At 43.2% G+C, this 25093-nt stretch overlaps 1 protein-coding gene across 3 annotated transcripts in view; it reads left to right on the top strand.

The window, feature by feature from the left end:
• The window catches only part of SLC1A2 (solute carrier family 1 member 2), a 150164-nt gene extending 126923 nt beyond the window's left edge, over nt 1-23241 (top strand). The window contains exons 8-11 of one of the 3 annotated variants that reach the window (XR_014069583.1): nt 328-522; nt 4864-4998; nt 7963-8352; nt 18948-20555. Coding sequence is in view for 2 of the 3 variants with exons in the window: in XM_081544845.1 (XP_081400971.1) it covers nt 328-522; nt 4864-4998; nt 18948-19179; nt 23078-23149 (634 nt within the window). In the remaining variant the exon portion in view is untranslated. Of the gene's footprint in view, nt 1-327; nt 523-4863; nt 4999-7962; nt 8353-18947; nt 20556-23077 lie in introns of those variants that run through there. The other 2 variants (XM_081544845.1, XM_081544846.1) reach the window with 2 other exon arrangements.
• The last annotated feature ends 1852 nt before the right edge of the window (nt 23242-25093 follow it).

Genomic DNA, 25093 nt, shown 5'->3' with positions numbered 1-25093 from the left:
TTAGCATCTTAATAAGATTGAATTTGAGCCTCCAAATCAAGGTTTTTTTGTTTGTTTCTGTTTTGTTTTTTATTTTGCTTTATTGCTAGAATTAAAATTTATTTGGATTTAAAACATTTTTTACTGGAGTACAGAACTCTATTCAATACTATATAATGGCCTATATGGCAAATCGATGGGTTTTAATTTAGTTCCAGATGCTACTTTTTTCAAGTCATGTTGTCTGATTGGAACAAAGAACAAAAGCTTTATGGTGGCATTTCGGATTGTGCTTTGTCCTGCTTCTCTAAAGTGGACATAACTCTCATCTGTCTTGTTGTCCCTTAGTGCTGGAACTTTGCCTGTCACCTTCCGCTGCTTGGAAGAAAATCTGGGGATTGATAAGCGTGTGACAAGATTTGTCCTGCCAGTTGGAGCAACCATTAACATGGATGGGACGGCCCTTTATGAAGCGGTGGCTGCCATCTTTATAGCCCAAATGAATGGCGTCGTCCTAGATGGAGGCCAGATTGTGACCGTAAGGTGAGTGAAGTGGGCGGGATGAAGCACTGAAACAATCCTTTACCCTTTTGTCCCTTCCACACTAATTCCATTTCACAGAGGCCACTTCAGTTTCAGTTATCCGGGTAGAAGAATGGTGAAAGAAATAAAGAGATAAAGGAATTATTGGCAAGCGCAAAGGGAAAATTGGAAGAGGAATTAAGCAGGCTCACTCTAATGTCTTCTGTTTGTATTGACTATGTGAAATTGCTTCAGAAATTCGATATTAATTAACTTTTAACCATCTTGTGATGTTCCGAGGCAGTTCCTTCCATGTTTATATAATAGATGAAGAAGCACAGGCTTCGGGAGCTCGGTAGTCTGTCCGAAGCTGTAATACTGTCAGTAATGAGCCAGAAGGGCTGTCACTGGGACCAGCAACAACCGACTCTGGATCCAGTTTTTCTTAAAATATGCTCCCTTCAGCATTCCAGGGAATGACAGCATAAATGATAAAGTACTTGGAGGAAGAGATTCCTCAATACAGCACATAACATTTTATTACAAATAAATAGTAACTTTTTTGTTTTTGCTAAAGCCATTTTACGTATGTATTTATCATTTTTAAAAATTCAGAAAGAATACTTTTCCAATATGTCATTAAAAACATATTGCTTCTCCGCAGACTTAAAGATCACACCTACTTGTATGTATTAATTTATCTAATCCTAACAACCATCCTAGGAGGTATGTACTTGTCCCAGTCAGCTCAGACTGTGTAACAAAATACCACAGACTATTTGGCTCAAACAGAAGATTTTTATTTCTTGTAGTTCTGGAGGGTGGGAAGTCTAAGATTAAAGTGCCAGTGGGTTCAGCTCCTGAAGAATGTCCTCTTCCAGACTTGCAAATGACCAGCTTCTAGATGCTCACTCACATGGCCTTACCTTGGTACCTGGAGAGAGACAGCAAGTTCTCTTTTGTCTCCTCTTATGAGGGCACTAATCCCACCATGCGAACTCTACCTTCACGACCAAGGCTTTGTCTCCAAGTACCATCACATTGGAGATTAAACTGAACTGAAGTCACTCAGTCGTGTCCGACTATCTGTGACCCCATGGACTGTAGCCTGTGAGGCTCCTCCATCCATGGAATTTTCCAGGCAAGAGTACTGGAGTGGGTTGCCATTTCCTTCTCCAGGGGATCTTCCCAACCCAGGGATGCAACCCTGGTCTCCCTCATTGCAAGCAGACGCTTATACCATTTGAGCCACCAGGGAAGCTCACTACACTGGAGATTAGGGCTTCAGCAAATGAATTTTGGGAGAACACACCTCAATCATAGCAGTACTGTAAAGGAGCCTCAATTTTAAATAATGGGACAATAATCACATATTCTAGGGTGGTTGAGAGCACTGTGCCTGATATGTAGTCACCTGTCAATAAATCTTAGCTACTAGTATTATTACTATTATTGATGCTTTATCAAATACAGTACTCCTAGCATATGACAGAAAAATGTGACAGTGATATAGCGAGTAACATGATGTTACTCAGTGGAAAACATGCTTTACGTCAGATTATCAATCCTTCTAACTCATGTTCTAACAGCCTGTGTACAGGACTGCCAACCTCCCTTGCTCTGATGTCTCTGAAGTCCCCCCATTGATGAAGCAACCATGCTTCCCATCAAGCTCATGTCATTAGATGAGAACTTACAGATCACACTAGGTGATTGAGATTGTGCTTGAATTATTTAAATTTATCCTTTACTTTAATAATGATAGTACTGAGAATTTTCACTGGACAAAGGATAAAGTTGGCCAAATATATTTAATACTGGTGCCCCTGGCAAGTTCAACCAAATCTACTATGTTTGTAGACATCACAAGGGCTGTCGTTGGGAGACACCCCCCCATGGAGTATATGTAGTTTATATACTCCATATGTAGTATATGTAGTTAGGTAGCTCCCTACATAGTATATGTAGTATATGTAGTTGCAATTTAGTCAGAGAAAAGTAGCCAAGTCTAGCTTCATTGCTGTGCTTCCAAGTACATTTCTCATCTTCTCATTTCCCTGCATGTAGAACAGTGGCTAGGAATTCTCAGCAAATCCGTTAAGTCTTAAAGTTTTCAATATGAGGAGGGATCAAGAGACATAAAAAGGCAGCGTGGCATTGGAATCGAGCAGACGAGTGTTCTGATCCCAGCAGACCATGTTCAAACTGAGTGACCGTAAGTTTCTCCACCCGTCCAGTTGGTGATACAATCAGATGTCCCTTGCAGGGTTACTGTGAGGTCCTGCTGCAATTAATGTGTGTGTGGTATCTTGTACAACATCCAAGAACCAGCCAGAGGAGTGAGCCAGAGCAACGGAAGGATGTCAAAAGCGGGAAGGGATAAAGAGAGGGAAGATCTCGGCCCAGGGGCTATTGCAGGACTTAGAATTACACAGACACTCCGCCTATGTTCGGGTCAGGGAATAACTGAGATGAAAAAAAAAAACACAACAACTGAGATGGAGGAACAGAAAGAGAACCAACTTCCAGGAAGATTTCTTTATAGAAGTTTGTCTTACACAACCAAGGGGTAATAAGACAACATGGCCACAGTACCCAGGGATGTGTAAGAGTGACTCATAGAACAGAAGCAACTGAGGTTGTAAACAGAACAGCCTCAGCCAAGACCGTTGGAACCTGGGAAGTTCCCCTTCCCTGGTGTGTTCTATCCATCTTGGGGAAATGGCTGAGAATTCCCACCTGCCAGCTCTTGGGACTTTAGGGAAGTTTTCATCGCAAAGCGGCCTCATCCTGCCCAGATTTCCCAATGAGAATAAAAATTCACATGTATTGGGGAGAGGGGAATTTTCAGTGTGCCAGCCTCTTCTAAGTGCTTTATTTCTGAGCTCCTGCCAACTCCATGAGTGAGACCCCATTGTTATCTCTTGTTTTACAGATAAGGGAATCAAGGCACAAAGAGGTTATGTAAGTTGCCCAAAGTCACGTGCTTAATAAGTGGCAGAATTGGGATTTGAAGCTAGGTCATTCAACTCGAGAACCTTCTCTGATAACCACTACTAGTTACTATCTCCTATGACCTAAGTGGATGCCCTCTACCCCCTAAAAATGGAGCTCTTTAAACCCTCAATATTGCTGGGGCAGGGTAAAAGCAAAGATGGGTTCTAATCCCACCTAGGGGGAGTATTGGTTTTGTGAGAAGCCTAAGTGGAGGAAGGATGGCAATATGGAAAAACCAGTGCAAACCACAAAACTTCCTGGGAACTTTCTTTCCTCATGTGTAAGATTAGGTAAATTCAGGTTCCTTTTGACTGTAATACCAGGGTTCTGTACATGGTCACACCAATTGGCAAACCAGTTTGAGAGTCTGATTCTTTGTTTGAAGCCAGAAGACCTACTGTAAAAACTCTATAAAAACTGTAAAAACAACAACAACAACAACAACAACCAACTTGATATAACCACAGAGAAAGCAGCCCCCTTTTTCTTTTCAGCAGTCAGAAAAGCAAGTTGGGAATCCATATTTTCATAAGCTGTCCATTCAGAAATGACAGCTTTTATAAATAGCATCCAGAATAGAGGGAGAAAAAGTCACTGTCCTTTGCTGGACCACAGAGGCCCTCTGCTGTCTAGATGGGGAGCTTGAACCCTACATTAAACTTGTTTCCAGAGACAACTTCAAAATGGCACTGGATATGCCCTTGGTTTTCCTTGGAAAGCAAGGAATGAGATGATTCAGGAGGAAGGTCTCCCATTGTTTTATTATCACTTCTTGGCACCCTCTTTCTAAATAGTGTATTTTCCAGCCCATGGTGAAATGTCCAGGCATCTAAAGCTTAATGTCATTTGGAATTCTGTCAATTTGTTTCCCCGATGTCCACTCAATTGAGTCTGGATATTTGCTATTCTGAGTTCTCATGTTAATGTTGGCAATGACCTCCTCAGACTCTTGCCACTTAGTCTAGAAGTCTCTGTTTCTCACAGAGACATAAAGGCGTAAGTAGAAATGAATGCAGTGATGTTCCTGTGGAAGGATTAAGGGTGATTTGTTTTTCTTCTTTAGTATTTCCTTGCCTGTGTTTAGAGCCATGCTTACCTTATTTGAGCCCTGTGATATATTTGGCAAATTGCATGTCATGATGGGGGCAAGACTCTGATCCATGAATTTGTAAGCTTCTATCAGGCTGAGCAAAATCCAAATAGACCCTATTTCCTGGGTCTTGGTACTCCATATTTCTCTATTCCTTGGGAGGAAAAGGGGATTTTATGACTGCTGGGAAAATTAGAGCTTAAAATTGCCTGCCAGTGATGGTTTTGGCAAGGCTACTTTCTCTTCCTTTGACCTGACCTTTTCTGTTCTCACAGCCTCACAGCCACACTGGCCAGTGTTGGTGCAGCCAGTATTCCCAGTGCTGGGCTGGTCACCATGCTCCTTATTCTGACGGCTGTAGGCCTGCCGACCGAGGACATCAGCCTGCTGGTGGCTGTGGACTGGCTGCTGTAAGTGTCTATGTGTGTGGTTCTGCTGGGAATGTGAATACCACCGCCCAGGGGTGGACAAGATGCAAGGTTGCGCCAAGATCTTCTTCGCCAGTCCCCGTGACAACTCTCTCATTTCCTCCCTCCTTTCTTCCCCCTAACATTTACTGAGTGCCTCTTTGGGAACCAGAGAAGAAAAAGAATGTTTGAGAGCTTCAGAGTCTAGTGGAGGAAGCAAACTAATTAAAATTCAAAGTTAAAAGCAAAGCTACAAGGGACCAATTACTGTTGAAGCATGCAGGGGATCTCAAAACTGAGTGAACTGATATACTGAGCGAACAAAGCACAAAGGAATATATCCTGTATGATTCCATTTGTGTGGTGCTCTAGGAAAGATAATATGATCTCTAGCAGTAAAAAGAGATCATGGTTGCCTGGGCCCAGAAATAGAGGCATGAGGATTAACTGTGAAGGGCACAAAGAAGGCTTTAGGAGTGACAGAAATGTTCCAGAGACACAGGTATGCACAGGTGTTCACATAAGTGGAAACTCATCAAAACAAACCCACACTTAAAATGGGTACATTTTATTGTATGTAAATTATACTTCAATAATGTATATTTCTAAATTGCACACACATAGAATAATAGTAATAGAGATAGACACCCATCCCACACTAGGATGGAAAGACAGAGTGGAGAAATCAGAAAACAAGGGAAATGGCTACTGAATATTCTGTGCCAGCCACACTGAGTCCTTCACAGCTTTCTTTAACAACCCTGAAGATTTGGTGTTATCACTTCCATTTTATAAATAAGAAAACTGAGGTTTAGGGAGAATGAATAGATATTCGACCCTAGGTGTGCTTGGGTTTGGAGGCCGCCACATTCATAATCATGGCCATATTCAAGTTTCTAAAGGTAGTGATACCTAAGCTGGATCCTAACAGGTAGGTAGAAGTTACCCAGGTACACATGGAGTGGGGAATAGGACATTCTGGTCAAGGCAAGCCTACACAAAGGCACAGAGGCAACGGAGACTTCTGAGTGGTTTGGTACTGTTGGAGCACAAAGTGTAAGGTAGGGAGTGGTGAAAGGTGACATAAGGTAGACAGCCATGAGGCCATGCAGAGATGCTTGAACTTGACAGTGTACACGTAGCCCAGCTCGCTTTCCCAATGAAGGGCATTATCCTAGTGTGAGGCTCACTATCTATTCCCAAAGGTGGGTCAGTCTATCCAGATGGCCCCCAGTATGGGGCTGACATATTCTTGCCAAGGTGTTACTAGGGCTCTGATGTTCTATGGCATGTACACTGATACTTCCAGTCCAGTCCTGGCACTCCATGACAGGGGCCAGCCCTTGGCTTCAGAGTCAGAGGCTCGGAATGATGAGTGCAGAGATCCAAAGTGCTCTCACTTAATTTTGTAAAATTGCCCTACCTGCCAGTAGCGATTTTTCTGACATTTATTGACACAGATTTTAAGAGCCAGAAGCCACATTTTACGGACTTGAGTTCCTCCATGCTAAAAGAAGTTGCACTTCTCTGCAAGCACGCTTCCAAAGAGAGGAACATGCAAGTGGCCGAAGGGAAGAATAACATCTTGGAAGGTTAGAAGGAAGTCTGGTCTTTCCAAAAAACTTGCCTGTTCTTGAGGTTTAGTTAGAAATGAGAAGTGGACAGAATCTGTTCAACCCAGGAGGGGCACAGATCTTCCTGACTGGTTCTTCTGTCACCAGAGAAATGCCCTGGCAATGGCTTTCATGGGAGATGACTCTTATCTGTCCCTGCCCTTCTCTTTCAGTGGGGGTAGCAGGGGCCTTAGTGCTAGTTTGGTGGTTCTCTGTGCCCTGTGTTGGCCCCAAGGGGCAGGCTTTCTCATGATGTTCATTCAAATAAGGCAGTTATAGGGGCAGCTGAGATTGGTTGGCGGAGAAGGCAATGGCACCCCACTCCAGTACTCTTGCTTGGAAAATCCCATGGATGGAGGAGCCTGGTAGGCTACAGTCCATGGGGTCGCTAAGAGTCGGACATGACTGAGCGACTTCACTTTCACTTTCCCTTTCATGCACTGGAGAAGGAAATGGCAACCCACTCCAGTATTCTTGCCTGGAGAATCCCAGGGATGGCGGAGCCTGGTGGGCTGCTGTTTGTGGGGTCACACAGAGTCGGACACGACTGAAACGACTTAGCAGCAGCAGCAGCAGAGATTGGTTGGTGGGGTTTGGTGGAAGGATTTGGAGGAAACAAGATAAGAGAGGCTAAGAGGTGCAGTCAGTTTTGGTCAGGAGGAAGACAAAGTGGAAATAAAGATGTTGGCAACTGTTGGGGACAGAGCACACAGCAGGAGCTCAATAAATGCATGCTAAAGTGACACACAGAGCTGCTGTGTGATAACCAGGGGCCTTTCCACACATGAAGAATGACAGAAGAAGCTATTAAAGTCCCAGCTGCTTCCCTTGTGACTTTAGCCTCCTCTACCTCTTTGACTTTGAACTTTTGTTAGGGTCCTTTGCCTGCTCCAGCTACATCGCCTACTCTCTTCTTGGACATGTTGCCAAGGCCTGAAATCCACCATTAGAGATTCATCTCTTTAGCAATGATTAGTATAGATGCTGCCCCCCCATTATAATGCAAATTCATTTAAGTGGAGAAATGCACTTGTTTTATCAGGAATGAAGAAAAGGAGCTGATATTTGGTGGGTATCACCGTGCTCTTTACATTGGTCTACAGTTAATCCATAAAGAGCACAGTGGTGTGCTTCACAGATGAAGAAACTGAGCGTCAAAAGGCACAGGGTAGCTTGTGTGGCCAGGTCAGGACCCTTCACACCACCCCACACAGTTTCCTAGCTGGTACCCAGGAGGAGGCGCAAAGGGGTCCAGAATCAGGTTGGGAAAAACAAGCTGATTCGGGGCACCCCTGGTTCTACATACTAACCAGAGAATTTTTTGTCTGACTTGTTTTTTTTCCCCCTCTCCCAGGATTAAAACAAAACAAAGCAAGGAGGTTAAGTGGGGACAAACAGGGTACAATGAAGGTCTCAGCCACTCCTAGACTTCAAGTCCTCCGGCCTCCTTGGATCGGCCACTGTGGGCCGGTCTTCCTGGCAGTCATCTTCTTCCAAGCCTCTTGGAGGAGAGTCAGCTCAGGAAACAGGCACGACCCTGCCTCCTCCTGACCTAAATGTCAGCAAACGGGCGCTCACAGGCTCACACCTGCGCCCAGAGCAAGGTGTCCTCATTCCGGAGATGCAACATGCTCGCAGGAGGGAGTTGGCTGAACAGCAGCAAAAACATGATGATCCGTTTGGATTAACTCTATTGATGAAATTGCATATAAGAAAACGTCATTGCAGGATGCGACTGCAAAGGGTAGAGTGATTGAAGAACTCGCTTCTAGTTCTGGGGTCTGATTTCAGAGGGAAAGAGGCTCTGTGATCAAGGGGAGAAAGGCAGAGGTGGGAGCCCCGGGTCTGAACTCTGCACCTACTCATGGTGGGACTGAGGGCTAGTTACTTACTTTCTGGATTCAACTGTGTCATGCGGACAATGGAAACAGTAAACCTGCCAGCTTGAAAGCACAGTCTAGACCCCATGCCCTTGAATGCCCTTCTAGTTTTAAGACCCAGACTAGGATTCTGCTGGTGATGGATATTTGTATACAAATGAGCATGAACATTCCTTTTCAGAAGCAAAGAAAAAGGGAGGGTAGAGGATCCTGGGAAAGTGTGTGTAGGGGTCTGTAGCTAGGTCAGATCTGCTTTGAATTAGTAACGGTTCCACATTCTTTCTCACCAGCAAGAGGAGTTCTGGAAACACACTCTTGGTCATGGGCTCCATGGCTGTTGGATGCCCTTCAGTGTGTGAGTGGGACAGGGGGGTGAGTTGAGAGAGGGGTGCAGGGGACTCTGGTTTTTCCCTGGTGATGTAGTCTGTGCAGGAGACAAAGAAAAGCAGGACATTTTCCTCCCCAGGTTTGTGAGGTTTGTAAGCTTTCATAACTCTAGCAATTTTTCAATTTAGAACCAAACAAAGCCCACAGTGACATTTAATGTGCCATGCTGTTTGCCAACTGCTGGAGGTCAGCCAGCCACATTACTGCCTGCCAGGCCCTGGATGATTTTCAATGAGCAGGCTTAGCTGCTCTGTAAATGTCATGGTGAAAACCAAGATTCTGGGCCCTGCAAGTGTCTGAGTCCTAGAACACCGGATGGGAGGGGCTGGTAAAATCAGAACCTCCCCCGGGGTCCAAGAAGCCCTTTGCTTCAGGAGTCCTTGGCAGATATTTATGAGTCCTTGCTGACATCCCCCCCTCTCTCTGAAGGCGTCGGGATGGAAGGAAAACTGGGGGATCAGTACCAGGCTTGCTTGCTTAGTCACTCAGTTGTGTCCGACTCTTTGCGACCCCGTGGACTGTAGCCCACCAGGCTCCTCAGTCCATGTGATTTTCCAGGCAAAAATACTGGAGTGGGTTGCCATTTGCTCCTCCAGAGAAATCTGTACCTGGCTGTGATCAATTAATTGTAAACACCACTGCACTCGGACCAGCCAGGGACCAACCCAGGGACTGAACCCATGTCTCATTACATCTCCTACATTTCATGTGGGTTCTTCACCACCAGTGCCACCCAGGAAGCCAGTACCAGGGAAAGGTGATAAATAACTGAGTCAGACCACAGGTGGGAAAAGGAAATCCAGGTGGACCTATGGTCCACTTATCACATAGGACTGCTGGTGAGATTGTTTCTGGGGACGTATTTGCTCATTGGGGATATAGTTGAGTTCTTTCCTTATAAGGAAGCCTAAGGGGGCCTCCACCCTGCAGGGGATACCCTGAAGCCCCCCCACTAACCTCCCAGAGGGAATAGAGCTTTGGTTCTCAAACTTGAGTGTGCACTCAACCTACTGGAGATTCAGGAGATCTAGGGCCCAACAATGGCTTATCTAACAAGTTCCTAGAGGATGCTGATGACCAGTCCAGGGACCTCACTTCCAGAAGCAATGGAGCAGAGGTAGAGAAGGGGGAGCAGGAGTTCCCGACTGTGGTATATGAACATCTCTACTCTTTTCTGAGCGCCAGATGACATTGGGTGCATCCATTCAATGACAGGAGATCAAGAGGACACCAGACTCTAATAACTGATGTTCAGTGTCAGACGTTCTACACGTGTCACATGGACTTGTTTAAAAAATTGCAGCAAATTATGAGGCAGCTAGTAATACTATCCCTGTTTTACAGTTAAGAAAACTGAGGCTTAGAGCAAAGAAATATACCCCAGTTTAGTAGGTCTTAAAGGGCTGACCTGGAATTTAAACCCAGACCATCTGGCTATTCCTTGGATGTCCCAGGCTTGCCCATCTGCATTTTCATTATCTTATTTAAGATATGCACACATGCATATTTACACACACATAACTGAGATAACCCCTATTCTGTGTCTAGTGGTAAAGAAAACCAGTTCCTATGCATACCATATCTCTGAAGATTCTAGGGGTTAATGTTTAAGCCTTTTGCTTCGATTTCCCACTTCCACTGACTTCTCTTTTCTACATCTTACCTCATCTTTCATTCTTTGTCATCCTGTAGCATGCCAGCCTTACCCTTTTTGAGTAAGTCCTTCTCTCCCCTGCCAAAGTGCTCCTGACTCAACACAGTGTAATTCCCCATTGAGGGAGTGGGGTGGAGGTGCGTCACATTTTAATGCATCACGAAAGAAATATGTATATATATGCTCATGGAAAGATGAGAGGAGGGGACAATCTCAGAAGTGCTATAAAATGAGAAAGAAAAATCTCCTTTTCCTTGCAGCTGCATCTTGAAAAGGAGCAGAATATCAGACTCCCCAAAATGCCGGTTAGCATGTGGCTTATTTTAAGCTGAAAGCGGTCAGGACCCATCAGACTAAGGACAAAATTTTCACCTCCTCCCGACTGAAAGGATTTAGAAGGAAGCCTATACCAGGAAGAACTCTATTACCAGAGAGAACTTTTTCACTGGAGAGGCTTATCTGTATGGCCGGGCAAACATTTGTTTACCAAATATTTGCTCTTCCTATGAGTTGTCTTCCTCTCCTTTCAAGCCCCAGACCCTTGTCCCCTTCCTTCCCTCAGGATGGCATGTAAGCCTCAATTACCTGACTGCCTTTGAGTCTCCTATTTTATTCAGGCTCAGGCATATACAAAATTACATTTTCCCATCAATCTCTTATGTAGATTTAATTATTAGACCAGCCAAAGAATCTAGAAGGGAAGAAGGGAATTGTTTTTCTTCCCCTATAATCTCAAGTCTTGTTTCTCTTGTGTCAGAATAATAATTTATGGAAAGTAAAAACTTAATAATAAGCATCTATTTTCTTTTCGAAACATCCTTGGGTGCACCCTGCCCCTGGGAATCTCTTCCTACACCTGTTTAGTTCCAGTCTCTGCCTCCCTGGCTGGTCCTCCTCACTCTCCACCTCTGTGTCTTTCCTCAGTTCTCAGGACACTGCTCTCATTTTCCTCTGCAGGGGAATCTGGGCTGTGTCTCCTTCTTCCTTCTTCTAGATCTCACCCGCTGTCCTAACTTTTTACCACTGAAATAGCCAACCGGAGGTTTGGTGAATAGAAGGCAGTTCTCTTTCTAGAGTTAATCTGCTTCCACTTCTTAAACAAGGCTCCATCCCCACCCTGCCTCCTTCACATACCCGCTTACCTCCTTTCCAACCCTCCTCCCCTCCTGCCCATGTCATCAACGAATACAACACAGTGTCCACTCCAAAAGGGCTTATAGTCTGGTAATGGGGACAGATGTGGTCAGAAAATCCCAACAGAGGCAGGTACAGGGGAGGAACGTGTAAGACGTGATGAAGGAATAAGAGAGGAAGGGATTTGCTCCCCTCTGTGCTTGGACCAATGATGGTGGTGGTGATGCAGTTAAGGTTGAGCACTGAATTTCAGTCAGGTGCTCTGGGAAGACTTTTATAGGCAGTTTGGTCCAGGACCTGTCAGAGGTTGAGCACTTCTGTGGGTTAGTGGTTGTTATCTTCTCAACACACTTGGGAGTGGATGTTACTTTCCATATTTTACAAATGACAAAACAGCAGAAAAACTAAACAACCTTCTCTGCTGGAGCCAGGATTGCAATCCAGACTCGAATCCAAAATTCAGTGTTTCTGTGGTTCCTTCTTCCTTTCCCTAATCCCATGTGGTCTGAGCCCTCAGATGCCCAGAATAGTGCCAGCCTTCTCAAGATCTGGGACCTCAGGGGACCCCTCTGCCACACTATGCACCCTGCATTCTGAGAGGGAGACACAGTGGTTTGTTTCTGTGAGTAGTAGGCTGGCTCATATGAAATTGCCAATAGTTGGCCTTTCTGAAAGAAAGTGAAAGTTGCTCAGTCTGACTCTTTGCGACCCCATGGACTTTACAGTCCCTGGAATTCTCCAGGCCAGAATACTGGAGTAGGTAGCCTTTCCCTTCTCCAGAGGATCTTCCCAACCCAGGGATCCAACCCAGGTCTCCTGCATTGCAGGCGGATTCTTTACCAGCTGAGCCACAAGCGAAGCCCAGGAACACTGGAGGGGGTAGTTGGCCTTTCTAGACTTATAACAATGGCAGTTTCATGCGGTTCACTTCAGTACCAGGTACCAGTTGAATTTTGAGTGACCCTAGATCTGTTCTTCTGTGAATAAGACTTTCAGACAATCCCACCATCTTCCTGCCAGAAGATTTAGACTGAGAGAAGGAGAAAGAGAGAGCACCTTGGCAACTGTTTTTCTTGCAAGAAACCCAACCCAGTGCCTCAGCATGAAGGAGCTTCATCAAGTCCCCATTTTGGTTTTGCTTCCTGGTAACTCCAAAGAATAGCTGTATCATTTTGTGAATTCATTTAATTAAAAACTCATGTCTTTCCCCTTCTCACAGTCTGGACATGCCATATCCAGACCAGAGAATAACAGGAAGCACTCTAAAATTCTTTTTTTGAAGCAGCCTAAAAATCTCCTGAGATCAGTGGGGTCTCATGAACAGTTGGGGCTGTTGGGAGAGAAAATGAAAGCATTTGTCTGTGGAGAAATTTTCCACACGTGAGCCATAAATCCCCATATCCTGCTCTTGGCTAGAGTTGGACTTCGCCAGAGTTGATCAGATATTTCCCTGGTGGCCTCAAAAAGCAAACCCAAATTTCTCTCTTCTGCCTGCCTCTTCCATTCTGTCTCCTCAGCTTCTCAGTCAGTCATCTTGAATAAGATGGTTCTACACAGCGTTCCCCCCTTCCTTACCTCTCATTTAAGCTTCTTCCAATGGAGAGCTGGCTTCTGGCCCTGCCTGTGTATTGAAGCTACCCTTGCCAGGTTGATCATGGCCTCTTCATTGCTGAAACCAAGAGGCACTTCTTTTCCTTATCTTACCCGGCCTCCAGGCAGTCATGGGCATTGTGCTTCCCCCACCCTCTTCTAAATTCCTGCCGCCTTTGCAGGCTCTTATTCCTTTGCCCATTCCTTAACTATTTTGTCTTCCTCGGGGTTCTGGACTAGATTATCTGCTTGTTTCACTCTACTTTCTCTCCAAGGATGAACTGAACCTGCCTTGGCACTCACCCATGGCCTCATTAGGTATTGACTCTTCGTTCACTACTTGCAGCTCAGATATCTCTCCTGATCTTTGGTCCATATTCCCAGTCATTTGCGGGACATTTCCCCTTGGCTGGGTCACAGTCCTTACACTCAGCACATTTACACTGACACCAGAATCTTTTTCTGGGGCAGTTATGCCCCCTACATATGGCAGCCTTGTCCTTTGGTTGCCCAAACCAGAAACTTGAGAGGAATTCTCGACTCGTTTGTTTTTCTTTTCCATAATCAATCAGTCCTCAAGTCCTGTAATTCTGTTTCCTGGTTGTTTTTGTTAAGTCGCTAAGTCATGTCCAACTCTTTGTGACCGCATGGACTGCAACACACCAGGCTTCTCTGTCCTTCACTGTCTCCTAGAGTTTGCTCAGATTCATGTCCACTGAGTCAGTGATGCTATCTAACTCTCTCTCAGGTTCATCTTTCTCTGTATCTACCACATCTTTACTAAGCAGGTTTTGCTCTTTCAGTCTTGCCATTCTTTATAATGAAACAAGGTGTGATGCTTCCCTTCCATGGCTCCCTGTCACACTTGGGATAAAATCCTAACTCTTGCATTTGACTGATAAGGCCATACATGATTTGGTCAGTCCTTTCCTTCTGCTCCCACTGTACTCATTATCCATCCTGAATGCTCCTGAGAGCACCTACCTCTTAGATTTCACACGTATTAGTTCTCTCTTCTCTCTAGCTCATTATCTCAGATCCACCCTTAGTGCCTGACTCAAGACACTTCTATTCAAGCCATTGATGGGACCCCAGTGTAAATAAAGTGCCCTGCCTACAAAACCCAAGAACATCTAGTACTTATTCCTATTAGAATATTTATCTTATTCTAGTGAAGGAGACAGACAAGTAAAGAGAGTATAAGTTTTTACAGAAAAGAGAGCATAGGAAGGGTCTTTTCTTGTTCTTTACTGCTTAGACACTTGGAATAGTGCACACACTAAAATGCTCCTTATGTATTTGTTGAATGAATCAATAAGCTATTAATTATTGTTAACTATTGATTAAAGTTAACTTTTTGACCAACCCAATAACAAAGAGCTCAGCAAGTATTAGAGTCCACATTCTTATTTTATGTCCACTTAACCACTTTTAAACTTAGCCATTTTCAGGTCAGGGCTGTCTGGCTTCTGAATGCTTTGTGTCATATGGTGGACAGTAGATTCTAGAGTCACAGTGCCTGTGTCCAGATTTGGTTCTGTGACTCTATGAGGGTGTGTGACTTTGAGAAGCCACTTAATCTCTTTCGACTTCAGTGTTTCCATCTCTTAAATTTGGATAATAATCCTTCTTATATTGTTATGGTGAGGATTAAATAAGGTAATATCTATAAAGTATATTCCTATTCATATAAATGTGAGGAATCATCACATTTCAATGTCATCATCAGGCTTCCCTGGTTGCATGGGGTGGCAACGAGTTGGACACAACTTAGCAACTAAACAACAACAACTGTCATCATCACCACCACCATTACTTTGATCCCTCTTTTTGCCAATAAGACAGATTCTTCTGGGCCATGAGATGAGTGGGTATTCAGAGCATTCTTCTTGAAGGCTTTAGTTCTCTTTGGAAACAATTGACCAGGAGTGTTGGATGCACAGTTCAGAGCATAACTAAGAGAGATGGGAAATAGAGTTGAAAAACAAAAAGTAGACTACAACTCTCTGAGGAACAAATAACTCAGCTGGTTAGTTGGGAGTGCCGCCTTAGGAACTGGCCTATAAATAGGGTTGATGTTTTAAGGGGAGATAGGAACTTAACCAGGCATGTTTGGATGGTCTGCCTAGGAGCTGCCCAAAGAATATATGAATTGACTTAATAAGATTAATAGTAGCAGTGAAAATGTTAGTCACTCAGTTGTGTCTGACTCTTTGTAACCCCCTGGACGGTAGCCCTCCAGTCTCCTCTGTCTATGGATTTCTCCAGGCAAGAATACTGGAGTGGGTTGCCACTCCCCTCTCCAGAAGATCTTCCAGAGCCAGGGATTGAACCCAGGTCTCCTGCATTGCAGGCAGATTCTTCACCATCTGAGCCACCAGGGAAGCCCAATGATGATGGTAGCTCACGTTTATGTGAACAGGAATATACCTAATAGATACTACCTTATTTAATCCTCACCATAATTCTATTAGAAATAAAAGTGTACATCATGCAATAATTAATGTTTTGTGAGTTCTCATTAAATGTCTGGAACTATTCTAAGAATTTTGTTATTTTATTTAATCTTCACAACAACCCTTCTGTAGGGAACATCTTTTTTATTATTATTTCCATTTTATAGATGAGACAACCAAGGCTCACAAACATGTATGATCAGGGTTGTCCAACAGGTAAAGGGAAAAGCTGGCATTTGAATCCAAGTCAGCTTGCCTCCAGAGTCCAATATTTTCCTTTCTTTCTTTCTTTCTTTTTGGTTGCTCTGGGTCTTCATTGCTGCACACAGGCTTTCTCTAGTTGCAGGGAGTGGGGGTTACTATTCACTTCATTGCATGAATTTCTCATCCCATGGCTTCTCTTGTTGCAGAACACAGGCTCTAGGCATGCAGCCTTCAGTAGTTGTGGCTCATGGGCTCTAGACCCTGGGACTCAGTAGTTGTGGCTCATGGGTTTAGTTTCTCGGGTGCATGTGGGATCTTCCTAGACCAGGTATCTAACCTGTATCCCTTGCGTTGGCAGGTGAATTCTTATCCACTGTGTCACCAGGGAAGTCCCAGGTTTTTTCTTACTACATATTCCTTCTCATCTCCTTATATTTGGGCTTCTTAGTGATCTCCATGTCAAGTGCCTGAGTCTGTAGATGACCTCAAGACTCAGTCTTCGTTCATGTTAAGACTATCGCTCTGAGGTAGATTCTCTAAAGCAGAAGAGAGGGCAAGAACCTTCTCAGATACAGAAATGTCCCTGAGAGTTGAAGCTGGCTGTGATCTGTATTTTTTTCATGGACAGTATCTTCCTGCTTGAAACCAGAAGGACAGCTGGCTCCCAAGCTCCTTGCAAGAGAACCAAGCCAGACTCCTTCTCCTGAAACTTCATAATGACTGGGCTTCCCTGGTAACAGAGCTGGTAAAGAATCCACCTGCAATGCAGGAGACCAGGGTTCGATTCCTGGGTTGGGAGGATCCCCTAGAGAAGGGATAGGCTACCCACTCCAGTATTCTTGGGCTTCCCTGGTGGCTCAGATGGTAAAGAATCTGCCTGCAATGCAGGAGATGTGGGTTTGATCCCTGGGTTGGGAAGATCCCCTGGAGAAGGGAACAGCTACCCACTCCAGTATTCTGGCCTGGAGAATTCCATGGACAGAGGGGCCTGGCAGGCTACAGTCCATGGGGTTGCAAAGAATCGGACATGGTTGAGTGACTTTCACTTTAAAGGAGAAATGGATTTGATCAGAGCAGGTAGAATTTATTTTAGGCTCTTGTTCCAAGAACCAATTAAGGTTTCCACTTTGCCTTAAACCAATTCTGGTGTCCTCCTTTTTTTTTTTTTTTTTTTAAATTTTGAATTGAATGCTAGACTGCTGGGCTAAGATGTCTCGGCAGCGTTTTTACTTAAACTCCATTTTTCTTTGTGATTTTCCAGCATCCTTCTTTTTAGAACTTTAAGTATCTCACAAATCTGGTCAAAAGGACTCTTCACACTGTTTTTAACTTATGGGTGAGAGATTACAACTTATTCTTAAGAACTTAATCAGTTTTCCTGATGCTGACATTTTGAGAGGGAGTGTTATGAGCCATCCTATTTTTCCAAGTCAGAACTTGAGAAACAGATTTAAGAAAGGATTTTTCTCAGCCCTTCCTGGTTCAAGAGGCCCTCTGGAAGATTTTTTTTTTTTTTAGATTAACAGAAAGAGCAAGAGAAAGTTTTTTTTTTTTTTTTCAGGGCACATAGTCACTACACATATTAGTCTGGGAGGAAATTTTGACTGGGTGTCTTAGCCAACAGCTGTGTCTGTGTGTATGTGTGTGTTGGGAAGAGATTGGGGTTCATGGGGGGATACAGGGCTGTTTTTATCCTTACAAAAAAGATGAAATTTCTGTTATGAGGGAATTCACAGGTGGTTACTCTTTCATGAAGAATTAATAAATAAGTGGAGGTAATCTGGAATCTTCGAAGAACAGTTTAAATCAAGAGGACTTGCTGGACATAACTAGGAATGGCTGCTGTCTAGGTAGTAATTCTGAGATTTGGACATTGTTGTTGCTATTCAGTCACCAAGTCGTGTCCAACTCTTTGTGAACCCGTGGCCTGCAGCATACCAGGCCTCCCTGTCTCTCACCATCTCCCAGAGTTTGCCCAAGTTCATGTCCATTGGATTTCCCATCATATATGAATGGCTCAGATGGTAAAGAATCTGCCTGCAATGCAGGAGATGTGGATTCAATTCCTGGATCTGGACTATCCTCCAGAGAAGGGAATGGCAACCTACTCCAGTATTCATGCCAGAATAATCCCATGGACAGAAGAGTGTGGTGGGCTACAGTCCACGGGGTTGCAAAGAGTCAGACATGACTGAAGTAACTTAGCATGCATGCAGAATGTGAAGCAAAATGAAAGAGGATTCAAACTTGATTACTGGTGCTGCACACCTTTCAGTTCAGTTCGGTTCCGTCACTCAGTCGTGTCCGACTCTTTGCAACCCTATGGACTGCAGCACGCCAGGCTTCCCTGTCCATCACCAACTTCTGGAGCCTACTCAGACTCGTGTCCACTGAGTCGGTGATGCCATCCAATCATCTCATTCTCTGTCGCCCTCTTCTCCTTCTGCCTTCAATCTTTCCTAGCATCAGGGTCTTTTCCAATAAGTCAGTTCTTCGCATCAGGTAATCAAAGTATTGGAACTCCAGCATCAGTCCTTCCAATGAGTATTCAGGGTTGATTTCCTTTAGGGTTGACTGGTTTGATCTCCTTGCATCCGAGGAACTCTCAAGAGTCTTCCCCAGCACCACAGTTCAAAAGCATCAATTCTTCAGCACTCTGCCTTCTTTATGGTCCACCTCTCATGACTACATGACTACTGGACATTACTTCCCTCTAACTCTTCCTCTTTCCTGCCTCCTTTCTTTTCTGATATTGTTTATTGGGCTTACCATTTCATTAGACATTTTGCTAAGCAATTTACATACATCGTTTCATTTAATTTTCATACAAGCTTATGAGAGAAGTACGATTGTTGTCTCCAGTTGACAAACAAGGAAATCAAGGCTCGTGAAAGTGAAGTCACTTGGTCCCGACCTGGCAGAGTGAAAGGTAGAGCTAGAACTCAACCCCAGGGCTCTCCAGTCCAGACCTTAACCTCTCAATGCTCACATAATACTGCTTCCTCACCAAGCGTGTTCTGTTCTTTGTCTCCAGGGACAGAATGAGAACGTCTGTCAATGTTGTGGGTGACTCTTTTGGGGCAGGGATTGTCTATCACCTCTCCAAGTCTGAGCTGGACACCATTGACTCCCAGCACCGACTGCATGAAGATATTGAAATGACCAAGACTCAGTCCATTTATGATGACTTGAAGAACCATAGGGAGAGCAACTCAAACCAGTGTGTCTATGCCGCACACAACTCAGTCATAGTAGATGAGTGCAAGGTACCTTTCCCATTCATGGATATCGAGACCTGTATATAATAGTGCATGCTCAGTTTCTTAAACACAAAAGCCCTGCATGTATTATTGTCACATTTATTTTTCTAAAGAATCACGTAACTCAAGCTTCTATGAGTCCCAGATCATCTAACTCTGTGTCTAACATGGCAGGAAACCAACAAGTCTAACAGTGAAAGAGTCAGACGGCTGCTTGTTTCGTCTATGTGATATGAAACAATTATTCTGATTCTCCTGTCCACCCACTCTGCAAATTTGATCAGTTTTCTTTGAATATTATGCTCAAGAATTTGTGGTTTCTAGAGCTTTGCTGGTTTTCAAATATTCTGTTCCTCAAGTGAAACATCAAGAGAAATGTCCAAAATCACTTGATTTACCTAACACAAGTGTTCCTCCTTGCTGTATATCATGTATTGGTTAAAAAAGATAAAGAAAAACATGTCCACATAACTTTGCAAAGCTATCATTCTCTTAATTATTTTCGTGGGAGCATGAGTTTTGACCTGGAAGTCACTTTGCTCCAATAATAGGGAAGCAATTGTCTCCTTCAGGAAAATTATCCATAAATGTCTTTTAAAAAACACTACATGTCACACATTGTCTGGCAGCACCATTATTCCTGAAGCATGGATGTTCTGGACTCTTTTCCAAGCTGTTGATGCTAAGTCTTAAAGCTCCATGGGCTCTGTCTAGCCTTCATTGTAACTAACTTGACATTGTCAAAGACTGAGTGTCATGACCAGATTGAAGCAAACTTGGAGAAACCCCGGCAGGTGAGCAAGGTCAACTCTGGAGGGTCTAGACAGCAGCTGAGGACAATCTGAACCCAACACAGATTTCTGATACCTTTTTGACTCCTGTTGATCTCATTTAATAATTAATTTCTCCCTGTGTTTCTGGGTCATTCCAAATATATACCAGACAACTAAGGATGACATAGAAGCAATTCTCTTTATTGGACTATAACATAGTCCAGTGGCTCATCCCCTCTGTATCAACTACATTGTGCGTAATGAAAATTAGGGAGGGACCTCACTCATCATGAGGCAATTGCATAAATTAATTAACTCTGTGAAAACAATTAAAACTGTTAGAAATTAAGATGGACCTAAATGGTAAACTCCATTCTCCTGGAAAGTCAGTGTTTTCCACATCTAAATGAATACGCTGGACTATTCTCCATCAAAATGTAAGTTTTGGTCAACGAGAGTCAGTATTTCACGGAATAGCTTTATGCTCTATTATATTTAACAAGTATTTATTGTGTGCCTTGTGGGGTTTAATTGAACACCCCCATTTTATTCCTATGACTTCCTATATTTTGATTATTAATCACGTTTTACTGAGTGCCCATAACCTGCAAAGCCCTGAATTAGGCACTGGAGTACAGCAAAATGAATGTACAATTACATAGCAAAGATACAGCTTGATCCCAATGGCTGCCATACAAGGAAATACAGTAATATGAACCAAAATAAAATCACCATGTGTATTTTTTAATTTTGCGGTTATATGTTGGAAGGATCTTAGTGGTTAATTACCTTTGGAGTGACCCTTTTGGAGCATCTCAGCAGGCTTCTTAACAATATTGTACAGGACAAGTTTTCAAGATGTGTAGGCATGGGGATAGCTTTAGATTTCAGACTTCCTGGATTTTTTTTTCCCTTAAAGGACATCAAGCATATCAAGACAAATTCATTTCATTTTTTTAGCAAACAATTCAACCCCTAAAGGGAAGTGTTGGTCAGCTCTCCCTATCACTGGGAAATAAGCCCATGAGAAAAGAGACTGTGTTCCTATGTATCACTGCTGTGCCCTAAAGCAGTACCAGGCATGCAACGGGCTCTGCAGAAATATTTACTGAGTGTATCCTTTTAGCATCCTGACCCTATGCTTTAATTCAGATAACCTCTTTTTTTTTTTTAATTTTGCTGGGCAGTTCCATAGAGATAGGCTTAGTTTCTATAGGTAATTGACCACTGAACCAACCACCTGCAAACTCACTGGTGAATTAGTGTTGAGATAATCAAATAGCGAAACTGAGCAGGACATGAAAACACTGAAACGACCATATTGGTTTAATAATTATTCAGCTGTTTTCATTTTTTTGGTTAAGTGATCGAGTTCAGCTCTGCGAAGATCATGAGGTCAGACAATTGACTCTTCTTGCTCTAGACCAATAGCTGGGTTGACCCCCATGCACAAAGGAGGCAGCCAGAGCTACAGAGATGAATTCACAGGCTTTCCCGGAATATCTGAGTTACATTTACTCCTGCCTTTGAAACTCTTCCTGGTCTGTTTTGTTTCACTGGTTTAAAAACTGAGCTGGGGACATCAGTGCTCGCTGCCAGTCCTCTACCCTTTGGCTTTTCTATTTCCCAGGTGTTGGAAAAGAGCCAGGCGGAATGGATGGGGGGATGGAGTCCCCACTTCCTTTAATCTAGTCAGAAAAAGGGAATGCCCCTCAAAACTGCTATCCCAGCTACTTTAGAGACAGAAGTCCTAATATTTGAAAACAATCCCCCCCCCCCCAGGTTCTGTCTGGTTTTCCAAAGGCACCACACTGAGATTTATAATGTTGCACAGCTATTGATCTGGTTCATCGCTAAAAGCCAAATAGGCACATCCAAGGTCATGGTGAACAGGGAGCTTGCTCCAGGCAGACAGTTTGTCCCTGGCAAGTCTTTCCTGACAGTTCACTGAAGGGGAAACAAATTTGCTGCTGCTCTGGTCACAACTTTAACCATTTTAAGCATTGTTATGTCATGTTGGTCTCTCTAATTCCAGACTCTGGCCTTGTAACCGTAGTTTGAAGTTATGCAGTGTTTTTTATTTTAACCAGAATAACTGCATGTGATGCTTGCATTTGCTTCTTGCATGGTCTTTTTCTTTTTTTAATGCGGGCTTCATGGGGACTGGTGGAAGGAGTAGTTTTTATTTTCATTTGCTTGGTTCATGAAAGGCATTTGGTTTTCTGTTCCTAACATGTTGTGTATGTTCATAATGCATGCGTCTCCCTTCCACTTGGGTAAGAAGAAGGTCAGATTTCTTTCAATCATTGCTGCCGTTTGTCATGTCTCCATGTCCTAATGCTTCCATAAATCCAGTCTCTCCATTATGTGGAATATCAGTCGTGGGTTTAAGTTTGCACATGACGTTGAGGACAGACAGATGGAAGGTAAGCTAGGAAAACGACTTAGATGTGAAGGGGGAAACCTCCCATTTTGTGTAAGGGTTCAGTTCACTTAGAGCCAGGGAAGCATAATCTAGACAGTCTGGTGATTACAGTTGATTAATAAATTTCTGCATTGAAATAATTTAGATTTACCAATCCTTGGCTTTTAATTCCCTTCTTTTCTTCTTTCAATGTTTAAAGCCTGGACAGCTTATATGGTGGAGCCAGACCACCACGACTTCTGATTTTAAAATTGGACATGTATAAAATTCACTCGGGCTCATTGAAACTGAACCTTTCACGTGCATGAGTAGAACTAGATGCTGGTTCTGGATTTTTTTGTTTCTCTGCGGTTGTCTGGAGTAGCACAGGGCACTATGTTTTAAGGACTGCGTTATTGTGTGGTGAGTCTATGGGTAATTAGACCCCCTCACAACCCTAAAAGCATCATACAAGTAATTTATTCCCCAACTTGCAAAGTCTCTCTAGTGCTTCAGGTACCTCCCCAAGGCAAATATGCATTTTTAAAGTGTGCAAATCATTGTTGAAAACCAAGACCAGCTTTAAATCAATTAGGAAAGAACAGTGCTTAACATTAATATTTAAGTTGCATAGTAGAACCTGGGTCTGGTGCTCCTCCACATAACCCCTGGGGTGGTTTTCCGGTTCATGGCCCGTAAGCTGGATGTTGATGATAATTATTTTCAGGTAACTCTGGCAGCCAATGGAAAGTCAGCTGACTGCAGTGTTGAGGAAGAACCTTGGAAACATGAAAAATAAGGATTTGACTCTCAGCAAATTCTTGAATAAACTCCCCAGCGTATCTTGTGGTAAAAGAGGATATAAACAAGCTTTCTTTAAAAAGAAAAAAATACATCTATGTCTGTGTTTACTTAATCTATTAGCAGAGGCTTAGAGGATCTGTTGTGAGTCAGTGACAGGCACGGTGCTGTGTGTCATTGCCAAATCATGCTTCATAAATGTCTCATTTTCTCACTTGTATTATTGTTTGAATGGATGCTGCTGGAGGAATCAGTTTGAATTGAAGATGCGTTCTTGCCAGCTTCCCTTTTCTCTCAAGATGCAGAAGCGTGGGTGCTCTTTTTTCCAGGAGACACAGCTAAAGGCATGAGGCACGTTCTGGGGATTTGGAATAATGAGCAGACACTTGGTGTGTTACTCTTTCCAGCGTTCTCCAGCCTCACCTTGTAGCACACGAGAGATTCTGTTAGAGCCTGTGTAAGAAAATCCCCTTCAATGTCTTAGAGCTTTTGCCCTTGGGTTGATGAAAAGAAAGTACCCATCTTAGGGAACTCTGACAATTTCTCTTCTGTATATTCTCTAAGTTGAATGACTAAATGTTTCAAGGAGAGTCACATTTGGAGCCATGTCTTAAAAGCAGCCTATTATGGAACCCACTGAATCTCTGCTCTACCCCATCTAGTCTATGGGAATAATTGTTGAATTTCAAAGTATGTTTCATAACTTGCTCTCAGTTCAGTGATGGATTAGGATGTAACTTACATAGAATTGCTGTATGTATTGACAGCACTTAAGAGAGCACGGTCAACACAAATTTTAACCAGATTCAAATTTGTTTGTGTTTGGGTTACATCACCTGGTGTAGTGAAATCAAGTGAGATTATTTGATCTATGTTTCACTGTCTTTGTTTTGTCCATAAAATTCTTATTTGGGTTTCTACCTTAAAAAAAGACATTCTTCATCCGCAAATTATTTCTGTCATATTCTTATCAGACTAAAAGATTTAATCATTTTACTGTCCTCACAGATGGAAAACAGTTATGTTGGCTGTGCCTCCTTTAATACTAATCTCATGATAAAAGCAAAACCAAAACACGATTAGTTATCTAACACATAGAAAGCTTTTTGTTATATTTTATCAAAGCACCTAAAACCAATTACAGGACATAGTTGGAAACAGAACCCATCTTTCTCCCCAGTCTTCTCTGTGTAAAGGACCAGAAAACAAACATATGTGCAAAATCCTATAAAGGTGACATTTCTACGGCAAAGTCAAGGCAGCCTTGAACCACAGAGTAGGAAAAAAGGGTGGCTTTACGGAACTTCACAGAAGGAATCTTTTCCAAGCTGTGGAAGTTTGAGGGGATACATAATATAATACTGGAGTAACTTGTCAGTGCCTTGCATGCTATAGGCATCTCCAAGCTACATTTTTCAGTGTCTGTACTATCATTTTCTATTGAATAAGCCACAGTATTTTCGTAAGGGAGCTGGCTTTGGGAGTTTGCTAAGGATTACTTGAACATGCATCACTGAGAAATAAAGCACACTTGACTCTAAGGAATGTGTAGGACCTTGGTCCAAGGTGGGAGTAGGGTGGTCATCTGAGGCCAGCAGATGTGTGCCGAGATATTCATGAATAGTTGTAGAATCCAAGTTTTCACAGGAGAAGGTGTTTATGGACATCACATGCCCTTCATTACCTACTCCTTGTGACCTTACTCTTCTACATAGGGAAACTTTGGAACACACAAGAGACATGAGATTCTAGTAGTTTTGTCTCTTAAGCCCTAGTTTGTTGTTGTTTTTTTTTAAATAACAATCACTGTTGAGCAGTATTAAGTAGCTCTTTGCTTTTTAAAAAAAATAATGCATTGGTCTTCAATTTCATTAGATGGATGGTTAAGAGGGCGGCTAAGGGCTTGCTGAAATGTAGCAGTGGCAAATGCAGCCTTTATAGT

The sequence above is a fragment of the Giraffa tippelskirchi genome, chromosome 11 (assembly GCF_054371585.1).
Source record: "Giraffa tippelskirchi isolate mGirTip1 chromosome 11, T2T-mGirTip1v1.2.pri, whole genome shotgun sequence".
NCBI lineage: Eukaryota > Metazoa > Chordata > Mammalia > Artiodactyla > Giraffidae > Giraffa > Giraffa tippelskirchi.
The sequence above is the reverse complement of the archived record's forward strand: the minus strand, read 5'-3'. Positions and strand labels throughout refer to the sequence as shown.